Below are 15,618 nucleotides of genomic sequence, written 5' to 3' on the forward strand. Positions count from 1 at the left end.
GTATTATAATTGTTTCAAACCGCTTTGCTTTCTTTTTCTTTTTTTCTTTTTTGGTGAAATTGCAGTATACAGATATTTTTTTTATAAATAAATAATCCAAAGGCTGGGAAAGGAGGCAGCTGGGCATGGGGAAGAGGGGTCAGGGGAGGGCTAATTTCCAGTGCATTATTCATTGGGACCCAACTTTATGTGCTTATAACCACACAAGTGGGACACGGGTGGCACTCTGGGTTAAACCACAGAGCCTAGGGCTTGCCGACTGGAAGGTCGGTGGTTCGAATCCCTGCGACGGGGTGAGCTCCCATTGCTGGGTCCCAGCTCCTGCCAACCTAGCAGTTCAAGAGCATGTCAAGTGCAAGTAGATAAATAGGTACCACTCCAGTGGGAAGGTAAACGGTGTTTCCGTGTGCTGCTCTGGTTTCGCCAGAAGCAGCTTAGTCATGCTGGCCACATGACCCGGAAGCTGTACGCCGGCTCCCTCGGCCAATAAAGCGAAATGAGCACCGCAACCCCAGAGTCGTCTGTGACTGGACCTAACAGTCAGGGGTCCCTTTACCTTTTAACCACACCAGTACATCTTAAATCTGTAGGTGAACCAGAGCAGCTTGGCTTTAAGATCTGAAACAGCAGCACACATAGGGATGTGAAAGCTTTACTTAAATGAGTTCTTGTGGCTCTCTCTCTCTCTCTCCCAGTATGTGCAAATGAGGGCATGTTGAAGTCCATCATGAAGAAAAAGGATGGGAAAAAGGAAGAGAATGGGAAGAAGAACCTGCAGTTTGTCGGGATTAATGGAGGGTAAGGAGTTCCAGGCCTGAAATAAGCTGATTCCTTTTCAAAGTCATATAAGCAAAACTGACTACAGTCGTACCTCAGAAGTCGAACAGCGTTTCGGCTCCAAATGCTGCAAACCCAGAAGAGAGTGTTCCGGTTCGTGAATGTTTTTTGGAACCCAAACATCCAATGTGGGTTCTGCAGCTTCTGATTGGCTGCAGGAGCTTCCTGCAGCCAATCAGAAGTGGTGCCTTGGTTTCCAAACATTTTGGAAGTCAAATGGACTTCCGGAACAAATTCCATTCGACTTATGAGGTACGACTGTAATGTCCATTATAAAAACAAAAGGAGACTTCATGATATGACAGCCTAAGGACTAGCTTTCCATGCAATAGTTCTGCTTTGTTTTGTGGGTTCCATGTGTTTCTCTGCTGTGTACAATTTCCGCTGCATGCAAATCCCCATTTTTCTAGCACTCAAACAACGACATGCTTTCCACAACTAGCTTTTTATGATGTCGGGAATGAGAGCTGCCTTGAATGTGGCTGCACTTTGATCCTTTTCCCCACTGTGACATTTGTGCCCCACACCCTATGGTCAGGAAGAAGAATATCCTGTTCCATTTTAGCAATTCCACACCATTTCATATGCCTTCTCTGTTTTTCCTTTTTAAAATAAAATAATATAATATAATAAAATTCAACTCTTTCAATCAAGGCTTTGTGCCTCTCCTCTTCAGGGGAGAGAAGTGGAGCCTGGATCTTCCATTGTGTACTTTAAGACATTTAAAAATATTATATTCTCTTGTAGCAAAACTTCTCTAATGTATTAAGCGGACAACGTAATACTGTGCTACTGATAGTAGATCACAGCTAGTGCAAACTTAAGGATGTGACAGGGGAGAAAATTCCTTTCATAGCCTTACACTAAAGTCTGCCGCCCAGCGAGTACCCACTCAGCGACCTCATATTTGGCCTGGTCACTTCCTGGTCTGCCGGGTTCTCATTGGCTAACGCCTTTTACCCTAAATGCCCATGAATTTTCCAGTTTTATGGTCTTTCAGATTAACTGAACGCAGCTGTCAATTTGCCATGTGTCTAGTAGACTTGCCCACTTTCAGCGTGTCTCCCTTTTCATAAAAACAAATTGGATTTTCTGCAACGTTTCTGCCTTCTGACAAGACCAGTTCACAAGAACAATTGGAAATGGCACTGTACACAAAACAGCTATTAATGCTGAAATGTAATCTTCATGGGGTCACACGGTATTTGTTAGATTTGTTGTCGTACTGTAGTTTTGTTAGCATTGACTGTTTGCCCCTACCATTCTGGTGCTTGATTTCTCCTCTACTAGAAAGTGCTTTACTACGAATCTTCACTTTTGAACCTTTTGGAGAGAAGCCACCAGACATTTCTGGACGTAGTTTATTCCTCCTCTGTACATGTAATCTGTGAACAACTGCAATCTCGCAGCTACTTAAGGGAAATGAAATAAGTGACATTTTTAATAAGCTGCTTATTAAATGAAAGGAATTTATACGCAGCATTGATAGACAACAGAATTTTGACATGTGTAGGTATGAAACAACATCAAGTGACGATTCCAGTTCAGAAGAGAGTTCGTCATCTGAGTCGGAAGATGAGTGTGTCGGGAACGAATATGCTCAAATTGAAGAGAATGGGAGTTTGCTTGCGGTGGAAGGACAGCAGGAGATAAACACTGGAGATGTTAAGTCTGCCAGGGTGGAAGAAATGGTGGAGGTTCAAGAGACGGAGATGGAGAAAGTGGAAATCCGTGAGAGGTACCGTTGCCATTTACGCATTCTAAAATGTTATGTGTTTAGGGAAACTAGACCCCAGTTCTGACCATTGGTGGTTGTCTACAGCCTAAGCTTTGGGGGTCAAGTTGAACGTAAGACTTATTTTCGGAACCCAAAAGCCAATTCCTGCTTTGTGTATTGCTTAATATTCAGAGCAGCAGCCACTGCAATCTCTTTATATTTCTGAGGACCCCAAATTTTCAAAGCATTATTTTCACTTCTCTGTACTTTCAAGTTGCTGTATCTGGAATTTCTACCTCTCTTATTTCCCCCTCCCCATAAGACCTGTTCCCCAGTACAATAAAAAGAAAGAGTGAACAAGGGATACCTCAAGCCCCCTTGTAAGTCCTTCCAATTTCTTTTATAGACCTGTTAAAAGCATGTAATTTTTAAGGATATTTAATCTACCTGGTCATTGGACAAAGGGCAGATAGGAGGACTACACAGCTGACTCCATCCAAAACTGTGTTCATAGCCACAAGATTCTTCCTCTTCTAACGCTGGCTCCTTGGTTTCCTGTGTAATTCCTCCTTCTGAAGTCTGGATATGTCTACTAATCTTTCTAGACTGAGAAATATGCTAAGTGTGGTCTATTAAACCCAAACTCTATGAATGTTAAGTTGCTGTCCCACAATTTGTTTGCACCTCTAATAAATAGGATTCAAACACACACTGCGCTTTGCATTGTAGGCAGTACTGTATGTGTTTTTATTATTTCTTACATAATGAATATACTAAAGCGAGAAATATGGTTTGCAAATGAGAGCCAAAATGAAACACCCGTTGAGTTGGGGGGGAAACATTGCTAACACGTAGAGTTAAGAGTGTGTCACGAGACTTAAATAAATGGCAGAAATGGTAGCACAATAATGGCAGAAAACAAACGTTGATATTTCAGTAGCCATCAAACAATGCATATTTATTTAGTGATGAGTGCCGTTTAATCAGATGCCACTCAATACTGTTTGCATCATTACCATTAATTAAACATCCACCGCTTGATTAGATGGCATAATTCAAATGTATTGCACAGTTTAGAATCATAAAGCTGGAAATAATAGATGATTGCTCCAGTATAATTGACAATCCTGTCCTTTGTGACACAAACATCCTTTGCAAATTAGTCTCTGGCACGATTGTACAATGGCAACCTGAATGACTTCAAGTGCACCTTGCCAGAGATGCTTGCAGTGTAACATAATATGTCATGGCGTGACCGTGGCTCTAGGGTAGAGCAGCTGTTTTCCATTCAGAAGGTCGCAGGTTCGATCCCTGGTGTCTCCAAGTAGGGCTGTCTCAGTTCCTGGAGAGCTGTTGCCAGTCAGCGAAGACAATATTGAACTAGATGAACTAAAGGTCTGACTCAGTACAGTGGAACCTTGGTTCTCGAACTTAATCCGATCCGGGAGTCTGTTCAACTCCCGAAACAGTTCAAAAACCAAGGCATGGCTTCCGATTGGCTGCATGAGCTTCCTGCACTCAAGTCGCGTCGGACGTTCGGCATTGGAAAAACATTCTCAAACCGGAACACTTACTTCTGGGTTTGCAGCATTTGGGAGCCGATTTGTTTGGCAGCTAAGCCATTCGGGAACCAAGCTTCCACTGTACAAGGCAGCTTCCCATGTTCTTAAGTAACATACATTGGAACAAGGCATCCATAGGTTCAGGCAGCCAGATTTCTTGTTGCATTGGAGGGGTCTTCACAAGTATTGCACGATAGCTCCTGTATCTACCTGCTTGCCTTCAGTCCTCTAAACAGTGACGCTGCATAAGGGCTTTCAAGTACGAAGGCTTTGTACACAACTGCTGATTTTTTCTGGGGGGACGCATACCCCTAAACCTTTTGTGAATCTAAGTTTGGCCTCATTGAGGGGCAGTATTTCAATATGAGGGACGCAGGGACGCAGGTGGCGCTGTGGGTTAAAGCCTCAGCGCCTAGGACTTGCCGATCAAAAGGTCGGCGGTTCGAATCCCTGCGGCGGGGTGCGCTCCCGCTGCTCGGTCCCAGCGCCTGCCAACCTAGCAGTTCGAAAGCACCTCCGGGTGCAAGTAGATAAATAGGGACCGCTTACCAGCGGGAAGGTAAACGGCGTTTCCGTGTGCGGCTCTGGCTCGCCAGAGCAGCAATGTCACGCTGGCCACGTGACCCGGAAGTGTCTCCGGACAGCGCTGGCCCCTGGCCTCTTAAGTGAGATGGGCGCACAACCCCAGAGTCTGTCAAGACTGGCCCGTACGGGCAGGGGTACCTTTACCTTTACCTTATTTCAATATGAGTAGGAAAATGAGAGTACACACGACACACACACACACACACATACATATATGTATATATGTATATGTATATGTGTCAGAGCTGCCTCTAGGTCCCAGCTCACAGAGGACCAACGCTAGGCTGTCGTTATGTACAAAAGTCTTTATTGAGGTTCAGTTTCCATTTCAAAGCCGCAGCGCGCAGCTCTACGTCTTAAAGCCTAGACCGGCGAAGTACCGTCTGAGTCTCCTCCCCTATGACACCAGTTTAAGATCCTCGCCCTGCTCCACCTTTTACGCTGCTCTCTCCTCCTCTGGGTCCTCCTGCCCGCTGGGGCATTGCCCTTTCTGGACTCTTCCGACGCTGAGTCGCTTAGCTCCTCCCCCTCCCTCCGGCGGGCTTTAGGACCCGGTTCCCAATCTTCATTCTCTGCTGTCCCGCGCTCCTGTACATTTGAACTTGCCTCTTGCGCCAACCCAGTGACCTTCCTCCTGACCGTTACACTACTTCTGTCACTGCTTCCCTCTTCCGGGATACTGGCCGGATCTGACCTCCCTTCCGTTGTCTGACTCTCCGATGGAGGTGTGGTCAGCCCTGCCTCATCTTCTCTCCCTGGTGGGGAATGCACTGGCCCCGATCCTTGGGACTCTTCCCCCCCACTCTGCTCTGGTGGGGAAGCTGGTCCTGATTTCCAGCTACTGCTCTGGGAGTCCCTGCTGCCCCCTTGCTCCTGGGGCGTTCCCCTTGGGAACCCCCTACCCCTGGCCACTGGCGCCCCCTTCTGTGAATCTTCCGATTCGCTGGAGAGGCTCATGGAATCCCTCGGTCCACTGTCCTCTTCTCCTACGCTCCCCTCGGATTCTTCCCCTTCGCTCTCCATCTCCTCTCTTCCCTGTGCCTCTGCTCCTGAACCCCTGACAATATGTATATGTATATATGGAAAAAAGCACTGGCCTTTAGACTAATTGGAGGGGCTTTAAGAGGGTGGGGAGATATTTTAGGCACTGATCTTTGAGGATATTTCTTCGGAAGTTTAGGATAAAATGCGTAAGGCATCTTCCCACCTTCCTTGATATAAAGTCAGTTCATGCCACTGTTCTTCTTTCTCAGAGTAGCTCCACTGTCTGATAAAGAGCATCCTATTTTTCATCCCCCCTGCCCCAAACACGAATGCCAGAAAGTGTTTAAACATAACCTCTTTTTTCCCCTCCTTCAGATATGAATTGAGTGAAAAGATGCTTTCTGCCTGCCATCTTCTTAAAGGCAGCATCGATGATCCAAAGGCTATGCTCAGCAAAGAGATAGTAAGTCCAGTGCCGTTTGAAAATCGTATATGCTCTCATTACTTGCCACATTAAAAATCTGAGTTGCCTAAGATAGAGCTGTCTATGCGCCAAAACATCACTGCCTGGTTGCTGCAGTGTGCCAGATCCTGCTCAGATGAAGCGAAAAAATGGCAAGGCCCATAAAAGGGAAATTTCCCTGGAAATAGCAGGTTGCATTTCCTGCTTCCTGCAGCAAAGCTATCCGTGTAGACCTGGTTACAGGTAGGTAGCCGTGTTGGTCTGCCGTAGTCAAAGCAAAATAAAAAAATTCCTTCCAGCAGCACCTTAGAGACCAACTAAGTTAGTTATTGGTATGAGCTTTCATGTGCATGCACACTTCTTTAGATACAGTGGTACCTCGGGTTAAGTACTTAATTCATTCTGGAGGTCCGTTCTTAACCTGAAACTGTTCTTAATCTGAAGCACCACTTTAGCTAATAGGGCCTCCTGCTGCTGCCGCACTGCCGGGGCACGATTTCTGTTCTCATGCTGAAGCAAAGTTCTTAACTTGAAGCACTATTTCTGGGTTAGCGGTGTCTGTAACCTGAAGCGTATGTAACCCAAGGTACCACTGTACTGAAGAAGTAGACCTGCTAAACTACTGTGGACACTCGAGGGACCACGGTAGAATGAAGGTAGCCACATTTGTGTGCCAAAATGACCAGGCATGCTGAACCCCAAGCATTCCTTCCCTTCAACAAGAGTGATGGAGGCTTGAATCTAATTTCAGTCCCATCCAAAAAGACTTCAGCCCACTTACCTTCCCAAACATCATTGTGCCGCTAGTTAATGCAGCTATTAATAGAAGGAAAGCATTTTTTAAAAGGCTTGTTTTAAAGCCCCATGAAGCATCCTCAAGCTGCTGAAAGCAGAACTACCATTCACTTAGTCATGCTTCTGATCTTGGCAGTCCTAACATGTTTGGGAAAGTACAGAGGATAGGAAGTTAGCATTCCTCTTGATTATGAAAGTATAAAGTTTGTGTTCCAATGTGGAATGTACTCCAACTCTAGCCAAACACAGGAAGAAATTCTTTCCATCTCTCCATTTTTGAAGTTGGGCTGAAGTAGATGATCTGTGCCACGCAGACGAGCAGATCAAAGCCGATGGGCCAATACTTGCCCTTCAGCCTCAGGTGTCCCCAGATAAACTGCATTGTCTCTGAGCTTTCCGGCAGGCTTTCCTTCACACTGTTTATACTAGGGGTCAGCAAAAAATTTTAGCCACGGGCCAGTGTACTGTCCCTCAGACCTTGTGGTGGTCTGGGGAAGCGGTACTGGGGGGGGGGAGTTGGAAGAAGAGGCAAGGGGGGCAAATAGTCCTCCCCACCAGCCGCTGTGCTTACCTTCCCAGGGGCTGCCGCCATCGCTATTGCTGCTTCTCGTGTGTAGGCAGAGCGAGCTCCACTCTCTGGCCGAGGGCGGCGGTGGAGGGAAGATGAGCGGCTAAAGGGCTGGCTTCGGAGAGGGGCTGCTTAAAATGGCGCCCAGCTAGCTCAGCCCAGCCCCCTTCCTCCTCTCGTCAGGGCGGGGAGAAGCCAGGAGTAATAATATAATAATATAATAATATAATAATTTATTAGTTATACCCCGCCCATCTGGCTGGGTTTCCCCAGCCACTCTGGGCGGCTTCCAACAAAATATTAAAACACCATAATGCATCAAACGTTAAAAGCTTCCCTAAACAGGGCTTCCTTCAGATGTCTTCTAAAAGTCTGGTACAGTGGTGCCCCGCAAGACGAACGCCTCGCAAGACGGAAAACCCGCTAGACGAAAGGGTTTTCCGTTTTGGAGGCGCTTCGCAAAACGAATTTCCTTATGGGCTTGCTTCGCAAGACGAAAATGTCTTGCGAGTTCCTGCGGGTTTTTTCCCCTCCCCCCCTTTTTCTAAGCCGCTAAGCCGCTTATCAGCTGATCCGCTAAGCCAATAAGCCGCTAAAAGCCGCTAATAGCGCTAATCCGCTAAGCCGTCAATGGGCTTGCTTCGCAAGACGAAAAAACCGCTAGACAAAGAGACTCGCGGAACGGATTAATTTTGTCTTGCGAGGCACCACTGTAGTTGTTCTCTTTGACATCTGAAGGGAGGGTGTTCCACAGGGCGGGCACCACCACCGAGAAGGCCCTCTGCCTGGTTCCCTGTAACCTCACTTCTCGCAGGGAGGGAACCGCCAGAAGGCCCTCGGAGCTGGACCTCAGTGTCCAGGCAGAACAATGGGGATAGAGACGCTCCTTCAGATATACTGGGAGGGAGGGATGAAGTGCTGCCGCAGTGTGTGGGGAGGGGGATGGAATGGTGCACCCCGAACCAACAGAATCCCCATGCCGATCCACGGACAGTCTGCGGGCCAGATCCTGAAGGCAATTGGGCCTGACCTGGCCCGTGAGCCTTCGTTTGCCGACCCCTGGTTTATGGCATCATTTTAGTGAAAAACTATGTTGAGTGTATACACACAGATGAACATGTATGCAAATGCCACCTTAGAGATAATTAGTATTTCTGGAGGGCTCGTAGCCAATAAAGCTCAATTTATGTCAATCCTGACTCAAGAGCCAGATTTTCTGGGTTAAAGGAGACTCCAGTCGCTCATCTGCCCTGCTGGCTACCTTTCTTCTGTGTCACACAGTAATAGTTCGTATCGCGCACTAGAGCTTCTGCTCCATCCTATGTTAAAAGTATGGCTTTTGTCCATGGGCACCAGATTTTGCTGAAGTAGTTGAGCACTCCCTAGAGACGTATGGCCTGTGGTTGTCTATTGCCCTGGTCCCGCTTTTAGCACCAATAAAAGCAATGCAGTGTTAAAAAAGTAAAGCAAACCCAAGTATCCTCACAATTTAAGAATTTCAAATTATGCGCAAATGCCTGGGCAAATGCGGCTGTTCTCAAATGTTACATAAATGTTAATGATCGGGGGGGGGGGGAATCTCACCAAGGATGGTTTTCTTTTCTTGACAAGAGAGGAGGAGGCTCCTTGCATGCATTCTCGGTTTTCCATGCTTTTTTGTCAACCACCAAAACGCACTCTTTATCCTCCAAATGTCCATGAACATATTTATTTCAAAATTGTTGCAGGAGGCAGGTAAAAGTCAAGTCCTGTTAAAGCAGAGGCTGACACTGTGCTTTTTTTCTAAGTGTTTTGTGTGGCTAAAATACTACAGAAGCCAGAAAAAGAGTTAATAATAATAATAATAATAATAATAATAATAATAATAATAATAATGTGGTGGCCTAGGAATTTTTGCCAACTTTTGATTTAAAGGAGAAGCCTACTTTTCCTGTAATTTCAGTACTGGACAGAAACCGCTTGCAAATACAGGCATCCTTCTGAAAAACTTTTTTGTGTGTCTTTGGCAGAGATTTTGTTTAAACACCATCCAGCACGAGTGGTTCCGTGTATCCAGCCAAAAGTCGGCTGTTCCTGCAATGGTTGGAGACTACATCGCTGCTTTTCTGGAGGTTTCTCCTGCAGTCCTCAGATATATCATCAACATGGCGGATGGCAATGGCAACACAGCTCTCCATTACAGCGTCTCCCACTCAAACTTTGAAATTGTGAAGCTGCTTTTAGATGCAAGTAAGTTGGCTGTTCTGAAATGTTTGTGTGATCTCCATGCAGAGCACTGGCTCCCTCTCCAGCAGAATGTCAGATAAAAGTCATGGGACGTGACGGTGCAACACAACATCAGCATTTAATATTTCTATAATTTTGCAACCACTCCTTAAGCACCGACCGATTTCTAGCATCTTAATTCCCAGCAAGCAGGTGTAGATAACCACTTCCTGAAGCCACCTGTCCCTTCCTTCCAGTTCAGACCTAGGTTACTAGAGCTCTAATTAGTGGATGAATGTTGCTACAATTGAAAACTGCCTTTCATCATTCTGCATATAATTAAATGAGCTTTTGATGATGATGATGATGATAATAATAATAATAATAATAATAATAATTATTATTATTATTATTATTATTATTATTATTATTATTATTTATTATTTATACCCCGCCCATCTGGCTGGGCTTCCCGAGCCACTCTGGGCAGCTTCCAAAAAAAAAATTAAAATTAAAATACTGTAATACATCAAACATTAAAAGCTTCCCTAAACAGGGCTGCCTTCAGATGTCTTCTAAAAGTCTGGTAGTTGTTGTTCTCTTTGACACCTGATGGGAGGGCGTTCCACAGGGAGGGCGCCACTACCGAGAAGGCCCTCTGCCTTGTTCCCTGTAACTTTGCTTCTCGCAGTGAGGGAACCGCCAGAAGGCCCTCAGCACTGGACCTCAGTGTCCGGGCTGAACGATGGAGGTGGAGACGCTCCTTCAGGACTACTGGGCCGAGGCCGTTTAGGGCTTTAAAGGTCAGCACCAACACTTTGAATTGTGCTCGGAAACGTCCTGGGAGCCAGTGTAGGTCTTTCAAGACTGGTGTTATATGGTCTCGGCGGCTGCTCCCAGTCACCAGTCTAGCTGCCGCCTTCTGGATTAGTTGTAGTTTCTGGGTCACCTTCAAAGGTAGCCCCACGTAGAGCGCATTGCAGTAGTCCAAGCGGGAGATAACCAGAGCATGCACCACTCTGGCGAGACAGTCCGCAGGCAGATAGGGTCTCAGCCTGCGTACCAGATGGAGCTGGTAAACAGCTGCCCTGGACACAGATTTGACCTGTGCCTCCATGGACAGCTGTAAGTCCAAAATGACTCCCAGGCTGCGCACCTGGTCCTTCAGGGACACAGTTACTCCATTCAGGACCAGGGAACCCTCCACACCTGCCCGCCTCCTGTCCCCCAAAAACAGTACTTCTGTCTTGTCAGGATTTAACCTCAATCTGTTAGCCGCCAGCTAACAGCTCAGACCCTTCTGTTACCAGGTTGCCTGACAAGACAACTTGCCAGAACCAGATGCTGATAAACACCTGGTGTCTTAGTTGGGAAGTTCTGAAATCAAAAGCTTTTACAACACTCTTTGAGAGATAATTTCCCATATTTGAATCTTTGAGGGATAATTTCCAATATTTGAATCTGTGGAGTCCTGGTCGTTTTAGAGGCAAGAGGCCTATTGAATTAAAATTTGGATTGCTTTAATATATAGCGTGTGCTTATTCTGTAATCTCAAGGTTAATTAGATTTTTATTTCTAACTGTTTGCATTTGAATGTTTCCATTTAAATATTTATTGAAAACTGCACCTTTTAAAGAATATTCTCGGCAGTGGAAACTGGCTTAAAACTGTAGTTTACAGTTCTCTACAAATAATTATTGGCTTAATCTGCTGCTATGACTTCAGAGAAGTCATTGCTTCAATGTCCATTCTGGTCCCACTGTCACATGTGAATATTTATCTTGGGAACAGCAGCCAATAAATTTGAAGTTTGTGTAACTAGTCCTCTTATAGAAATATGTGCAATCCGTCTGTCCACATTTTTTAAAAAAATTCGAATCAGCACATCCAAGACTTCCTAGGTAGCAAGTTTGAAGGCCTTCAGAGCTCCTTTTAGAGACTCTTGGACAAAGATAATAAACTGGTGTGCTAGGCCTGAACAAAAGCATTAGCTTCCTTGGTGCTAGGAATTTTCTTCCTTACTTTTGGCAGTTCCTCAAGGGACCTGAATGCATTTGAAGCCACACAAATGCTGTTCAGTGAAGAAAGCCATTTAACCGGCAAGTCATGTCTGAAGGCTTTGGAAATGTAAAAAGCGTTCCTTAATGGCTATACTGCGGTGTAAAGTTGCGGGGGGAACAGTGCAGACACTTTTATATATTTCGGCCACTATTTCACTGTTTTGTGTGATGTTTCCTGTCGTAAATCCGAAGCATTATCCCTGCATACCTGAAACTCTGGCAGAAGCTGGTACTGTCCGCCTGCAGTTCTGTTCATAGAATTTTTGAACAATTGCCTTCAAGCTAACTGCCTTAGCAGTTGCATGAAATGTGGCTTTGTGCCCTCTCTCTCCTATAATGCATACAATAACGAGAGTTGTTTGCTTTACTTGGCTCAAGAACCACGCTTGCCTCCTTTGGAAGTCCTTCTGAATCATCTTCATTATGTAAGCAATTGCTGAACTTCCAAAAGAGCAGCTCTAGTAACAGATGATTCAGTTCTTTTGCACAATTGCGTTCAACTTTCTCAAGAGATGGTCTCTTCTTCCCCTCTGCAGATGTCTGCAATGTAAATCACCAGAACAAGGCTGGCTATACCCCCATTATGCTGGCTGCTCTTGCAGCTGTAGACGCGGAGAAAGAAATGAGAATAGTGGAAGAGCTCTTTGCCTGTGGGGATGTGAACGCTAAAGCAAGCCAGGTTGGTGCCGCTGAATTCAGCCTTCATTGCGCAGCGATAGACAGTCAGGCTCAAGCTGCCTCTTGGTGTTTCTTTCCACGTCACTTCACTAGATCACTTAAAACAAGCTACCGCTTCTTATTTTTCCTTTGATACCCCATGTAAACTGCAATTTCCTTGCATATTTTGCTGGCCAGGCACTGCCTGCCTCCCTGGGCAACAGATTTATGCTCCCACAGTGGGACTTTCCTCCCTCTTGTAGCCGCAGAGCAGATTTTGGTGGGTGCAAAGGGAAATCCCACTGTGGGAGTCCCATTATGCAATGTTGTTTGCTGCCCATTATAACCCATTACTAGTAAATTCTGTGAGTAATGCAAAATGCCAGAACCCAACCAGACCCTCTTTTGATCTATGCATTTGCATTTTTAATAGGATTTTGGTAAAAGGTGTGTAAGCATTAAATGCAAATTACTACCCCCCCCACCTGCAAACATAAGTAAATTACTTCATGCTTGTGTGTTGTGCTTCGCATTTTTGTGTTTCTACTATTGAAGTTGAGCCTACATGGATGTTTTTATATCTGCAATTGTATTAACTGTTTTTATATGTGTGCAATAGTTTTATATACGTTTTGATAGTATTGTGAAGTCACTTTGAGTTGCCTCATAGGACACAGGTCCTAAATACAGTGGTACCTCGCAAGACGAAATTAATTCATTCTGCGAGTTTTTTCGTCTTGCGATTTTTTCGTCTTGCGAAGCACGGATTTTGGAAAAGTTTCAAAAATCACCAAAGTCTTCAAAAACCTCAAAAAAGGCTACCACACTGCGTGCTATGAGTTGCTCCTCGAAGTCAAGTCGCAAATGCACCCCCTGAACGCACGGTTTTAAGACAAAGGAAACAAACTTGCAAGACGTTTTCGTCTTGCGAAGCAAGCCCATAGGGAAATTCGGCTTGCGAAGCAACTCAAAAAACGAAAAACTCTTTCGTCTTGCGAGTTTTTCGTCTTACGAGGCATTCGTCTTGCGAGGTACCACTGTAAATAAATAATATACACATACACTGTCAACATTTTCCCCTAGACCTGAATCTATTACAGTAACTTAGAATGAAGAGAGGTGTAATATCATCTGCAGTGGGGCGAAGCCAGCTTTCAATCAGTTTGCACATATAAAAACAGTTAAAACAATTACACATCTAATACAGATACCAACTGGGATAAAAAAATCTTCCCTTGTTGAAAAAGGAACATCTTCAACAGGTGCTGAAGCGCTGCCCGGAGTGACTGGGGCAACCCAGTCAGGTGCGTGGGGTACAAATGATGATGATGATGATGATGATGATGATGATGTTATTAGAGATGGTTATATTGTAATAAGAGAGAGTTCTGGAGAGGACATGCTGCCCCACTAAAGGCCTGGTGCTAACACTGTACAGAACAGACCTCCTGGTGAGATGGCACTTGTAGGAGGATTAGCTGGGTATATAGATGCATAGACGTCAGTATTCTGTTTTGTAAGACTGTATAATAATGGACAGAGTTTCTTCTTCTTTGGCAATCCCTCATAGCTGAGTGAGATTGTCTTCCATAAACACGGTTTTAAAAGTGAGTCCGTAAGTGACTGTGGAAGCCAATTCTGGATCCACATGTCCTTCCACAGTGGGGACATAGCGTATTTTTCGTCCCATAGGACGCACCGGCCCAAAGGACGCACCTAGTTTTTTTTTGGGGGGGGGGAAATAAGGGGAAAAAATATTTTTCCCCCCCCAAGCGTGGGGCTGGGGCAGGGGAAGCCCAAGCTTCCCCCAACCCCAGCCCCCAGAACAGGCTGCTAGCCGCAAGCCGTGGGAAAGCTGCGCGACTTCGCACAGCTCTCCCATGACTTGCCGAGAGCTGCGCGAAGCCCGAAGCCTGGGGGGGGCGCTGAGCTCAGCGCCCCCAGGCTTCTGGGTGCAGGCAGCTCTCCGCAAGTGGTGGGAGAGCTTCCTGAAGCCTGGAGAGCGAGAGGGGTAGGTGCGCACCGAACCCTCTCGCTCTCCAGGCTTCAGCAAAAGCCTGCATTCGCCCCATAGGACGCACACACATTTCCCCTTCATTTTTGGAGGGAAAAGTGCGTCCTATAGGGCGAAAAATACGGTAAGTTTCCAGGCAGGGGTTGATCACGGTGTGGATTTGCCATGCATGCCTTCCACTTAGTGTGTTTCTCCCTTTCATCCCGAGTTTGAGCGTCTTCAGAGCCCATGACACCTTTGGTAAAGGCTGTTCTCCAGTTGGAGCACTCGCAGGCCAGTGTTTCCCAATTGTTGGTGTTCATACTACATTTTTTAAAAAATTTGCTTTGAGAGAGTCTTTAAACCTCCTTTGTTGACCACCAGCATTACGCTTTCCATTTTTAAGTTCGGAATAGAATAGTTGCTTTGGAAGACGATCATCAGGCATCCTCACAACATGACCAGTCCAACAAAGTTGATGTTGAAGAATCATTCCTTCGACACTGGTGATCTTTGCTTCTTCCAGTACACTGGCATTAGTTCGCCTTTCTTCCCAAGTGATGTGTAAAATGTTTCGGAGACACTGTTGATGGAATCTTTTGAAGAGTTGGACCAAGTTTGATCTGGGTATGACTCCACTATGCTAATCTGTGCTCCAGGAAACGTGTATCATTTTTGTTCTCCTGCATGCAGGCTGGCCAAACTGCTCTCATGCTTGCTGTGAGCCATGGGCGAATAGATATGGTGAAAGCTCTGCTGGCTTGTGGCGCAGATGTCAACATCCAGGATGACGAGGGCTCCACAGCTTTGATGTGTGCTAGCGAACACGGACATGTGGAAATAGTCAAACTTCTGCTGGCTCAGCTGGGATGCAATGGCACGCTGGAGGATAATGTGAGTTGCCATCAGAGGCCTGCGGAGGGGGGGGAGGGTCAAATCAGCCCCCAGCTGGTGGCGGCTGGAGGAGGAGGAGCCACCGGCCATTGAAGCCGCATTGCCACCATGTTCAGCTCCACCCCCAACACCCTGAAGTCGACCCCCCTCCATCGCCTTTGCAAGCTGGCACCTCTGGCTGTGTCATTATATCTTGAAGTCTTTATAAGGCAATATTGCACCCTGTGATTCTGACAACGGTGGGGTTTTTTGTTTTTGTGTCAAGATTACACATGTAGGGAAGTCGTAAAGAGAAACC

The 15,618-nt window shown here is 45.9% G+C and overlaps 1 protein-coding gene and 1 long non-coding RNA gene across 2 annotated transcripts in view; one reads left to right on the forward strand and one right to left on the reverse strand.

The window, feature by feature from the left end:
- LOC307206632 overlaps positions 1-15,618 on the reverse strand; it is a 218,908-nt gene that overhangs the window by 120,260 nt on the left and 83,030 nt on the right. Inside the window, exon 2 of the long non-coding RNA XR_013834438.1 lies at positions 13,130-13,470. This is a non-coding gene — a long non-coding RNA (uncharacterized lncRNA). The remainder of the gene's footprint in view (positions 1-13,129; positions 13,471-15,618) is intronic.
- Positions 1-15,618, forward strand: part of KANK1 (KN motif and ankyrin repeat domains 1) — a 124,037-nt gene that overhangs the window by 104,661 nt on the left and 3,758 nt on the right. Inside the window, exons 5-10 of the mRNA XM_079959160.1 lie at positions 696-798; positions 2,351-2,575; positions 6,061-6,148; positions 9,521-9,740; positions 12,313-12,455; positions 15,120-15,320. Coding sequence (XP_079815286.1) covers positions 696-798; positions 2,351-2,575; positions 6,061-6,148; positions 9,521-9,740; positions 12,313-12,455; positions 15,120-15,320 — 980 coding nt within the window. The remainder of the gene's footprint in view (positions 1-695; positions 799-2,350; positions 2,576-6,060; positions 6,149-9,520; positions 9,741-12,312; positions 12,456-15,119; positions 15,321-15,618) is intronic.

This window comes from Podarcis cretensis (genome assembly GCF_951804945.1).
Source record: "Podarcis cretensis genome assembly, chromosome: 17".
In the NCBI taxonomy this organism is placed as follows: domain Eukaryota; kingdom Metazoa; phylum Chordata; class Lepidosauria; order Squamata; family Lacertidae; genus Podarcis; species Podarcis cretensis.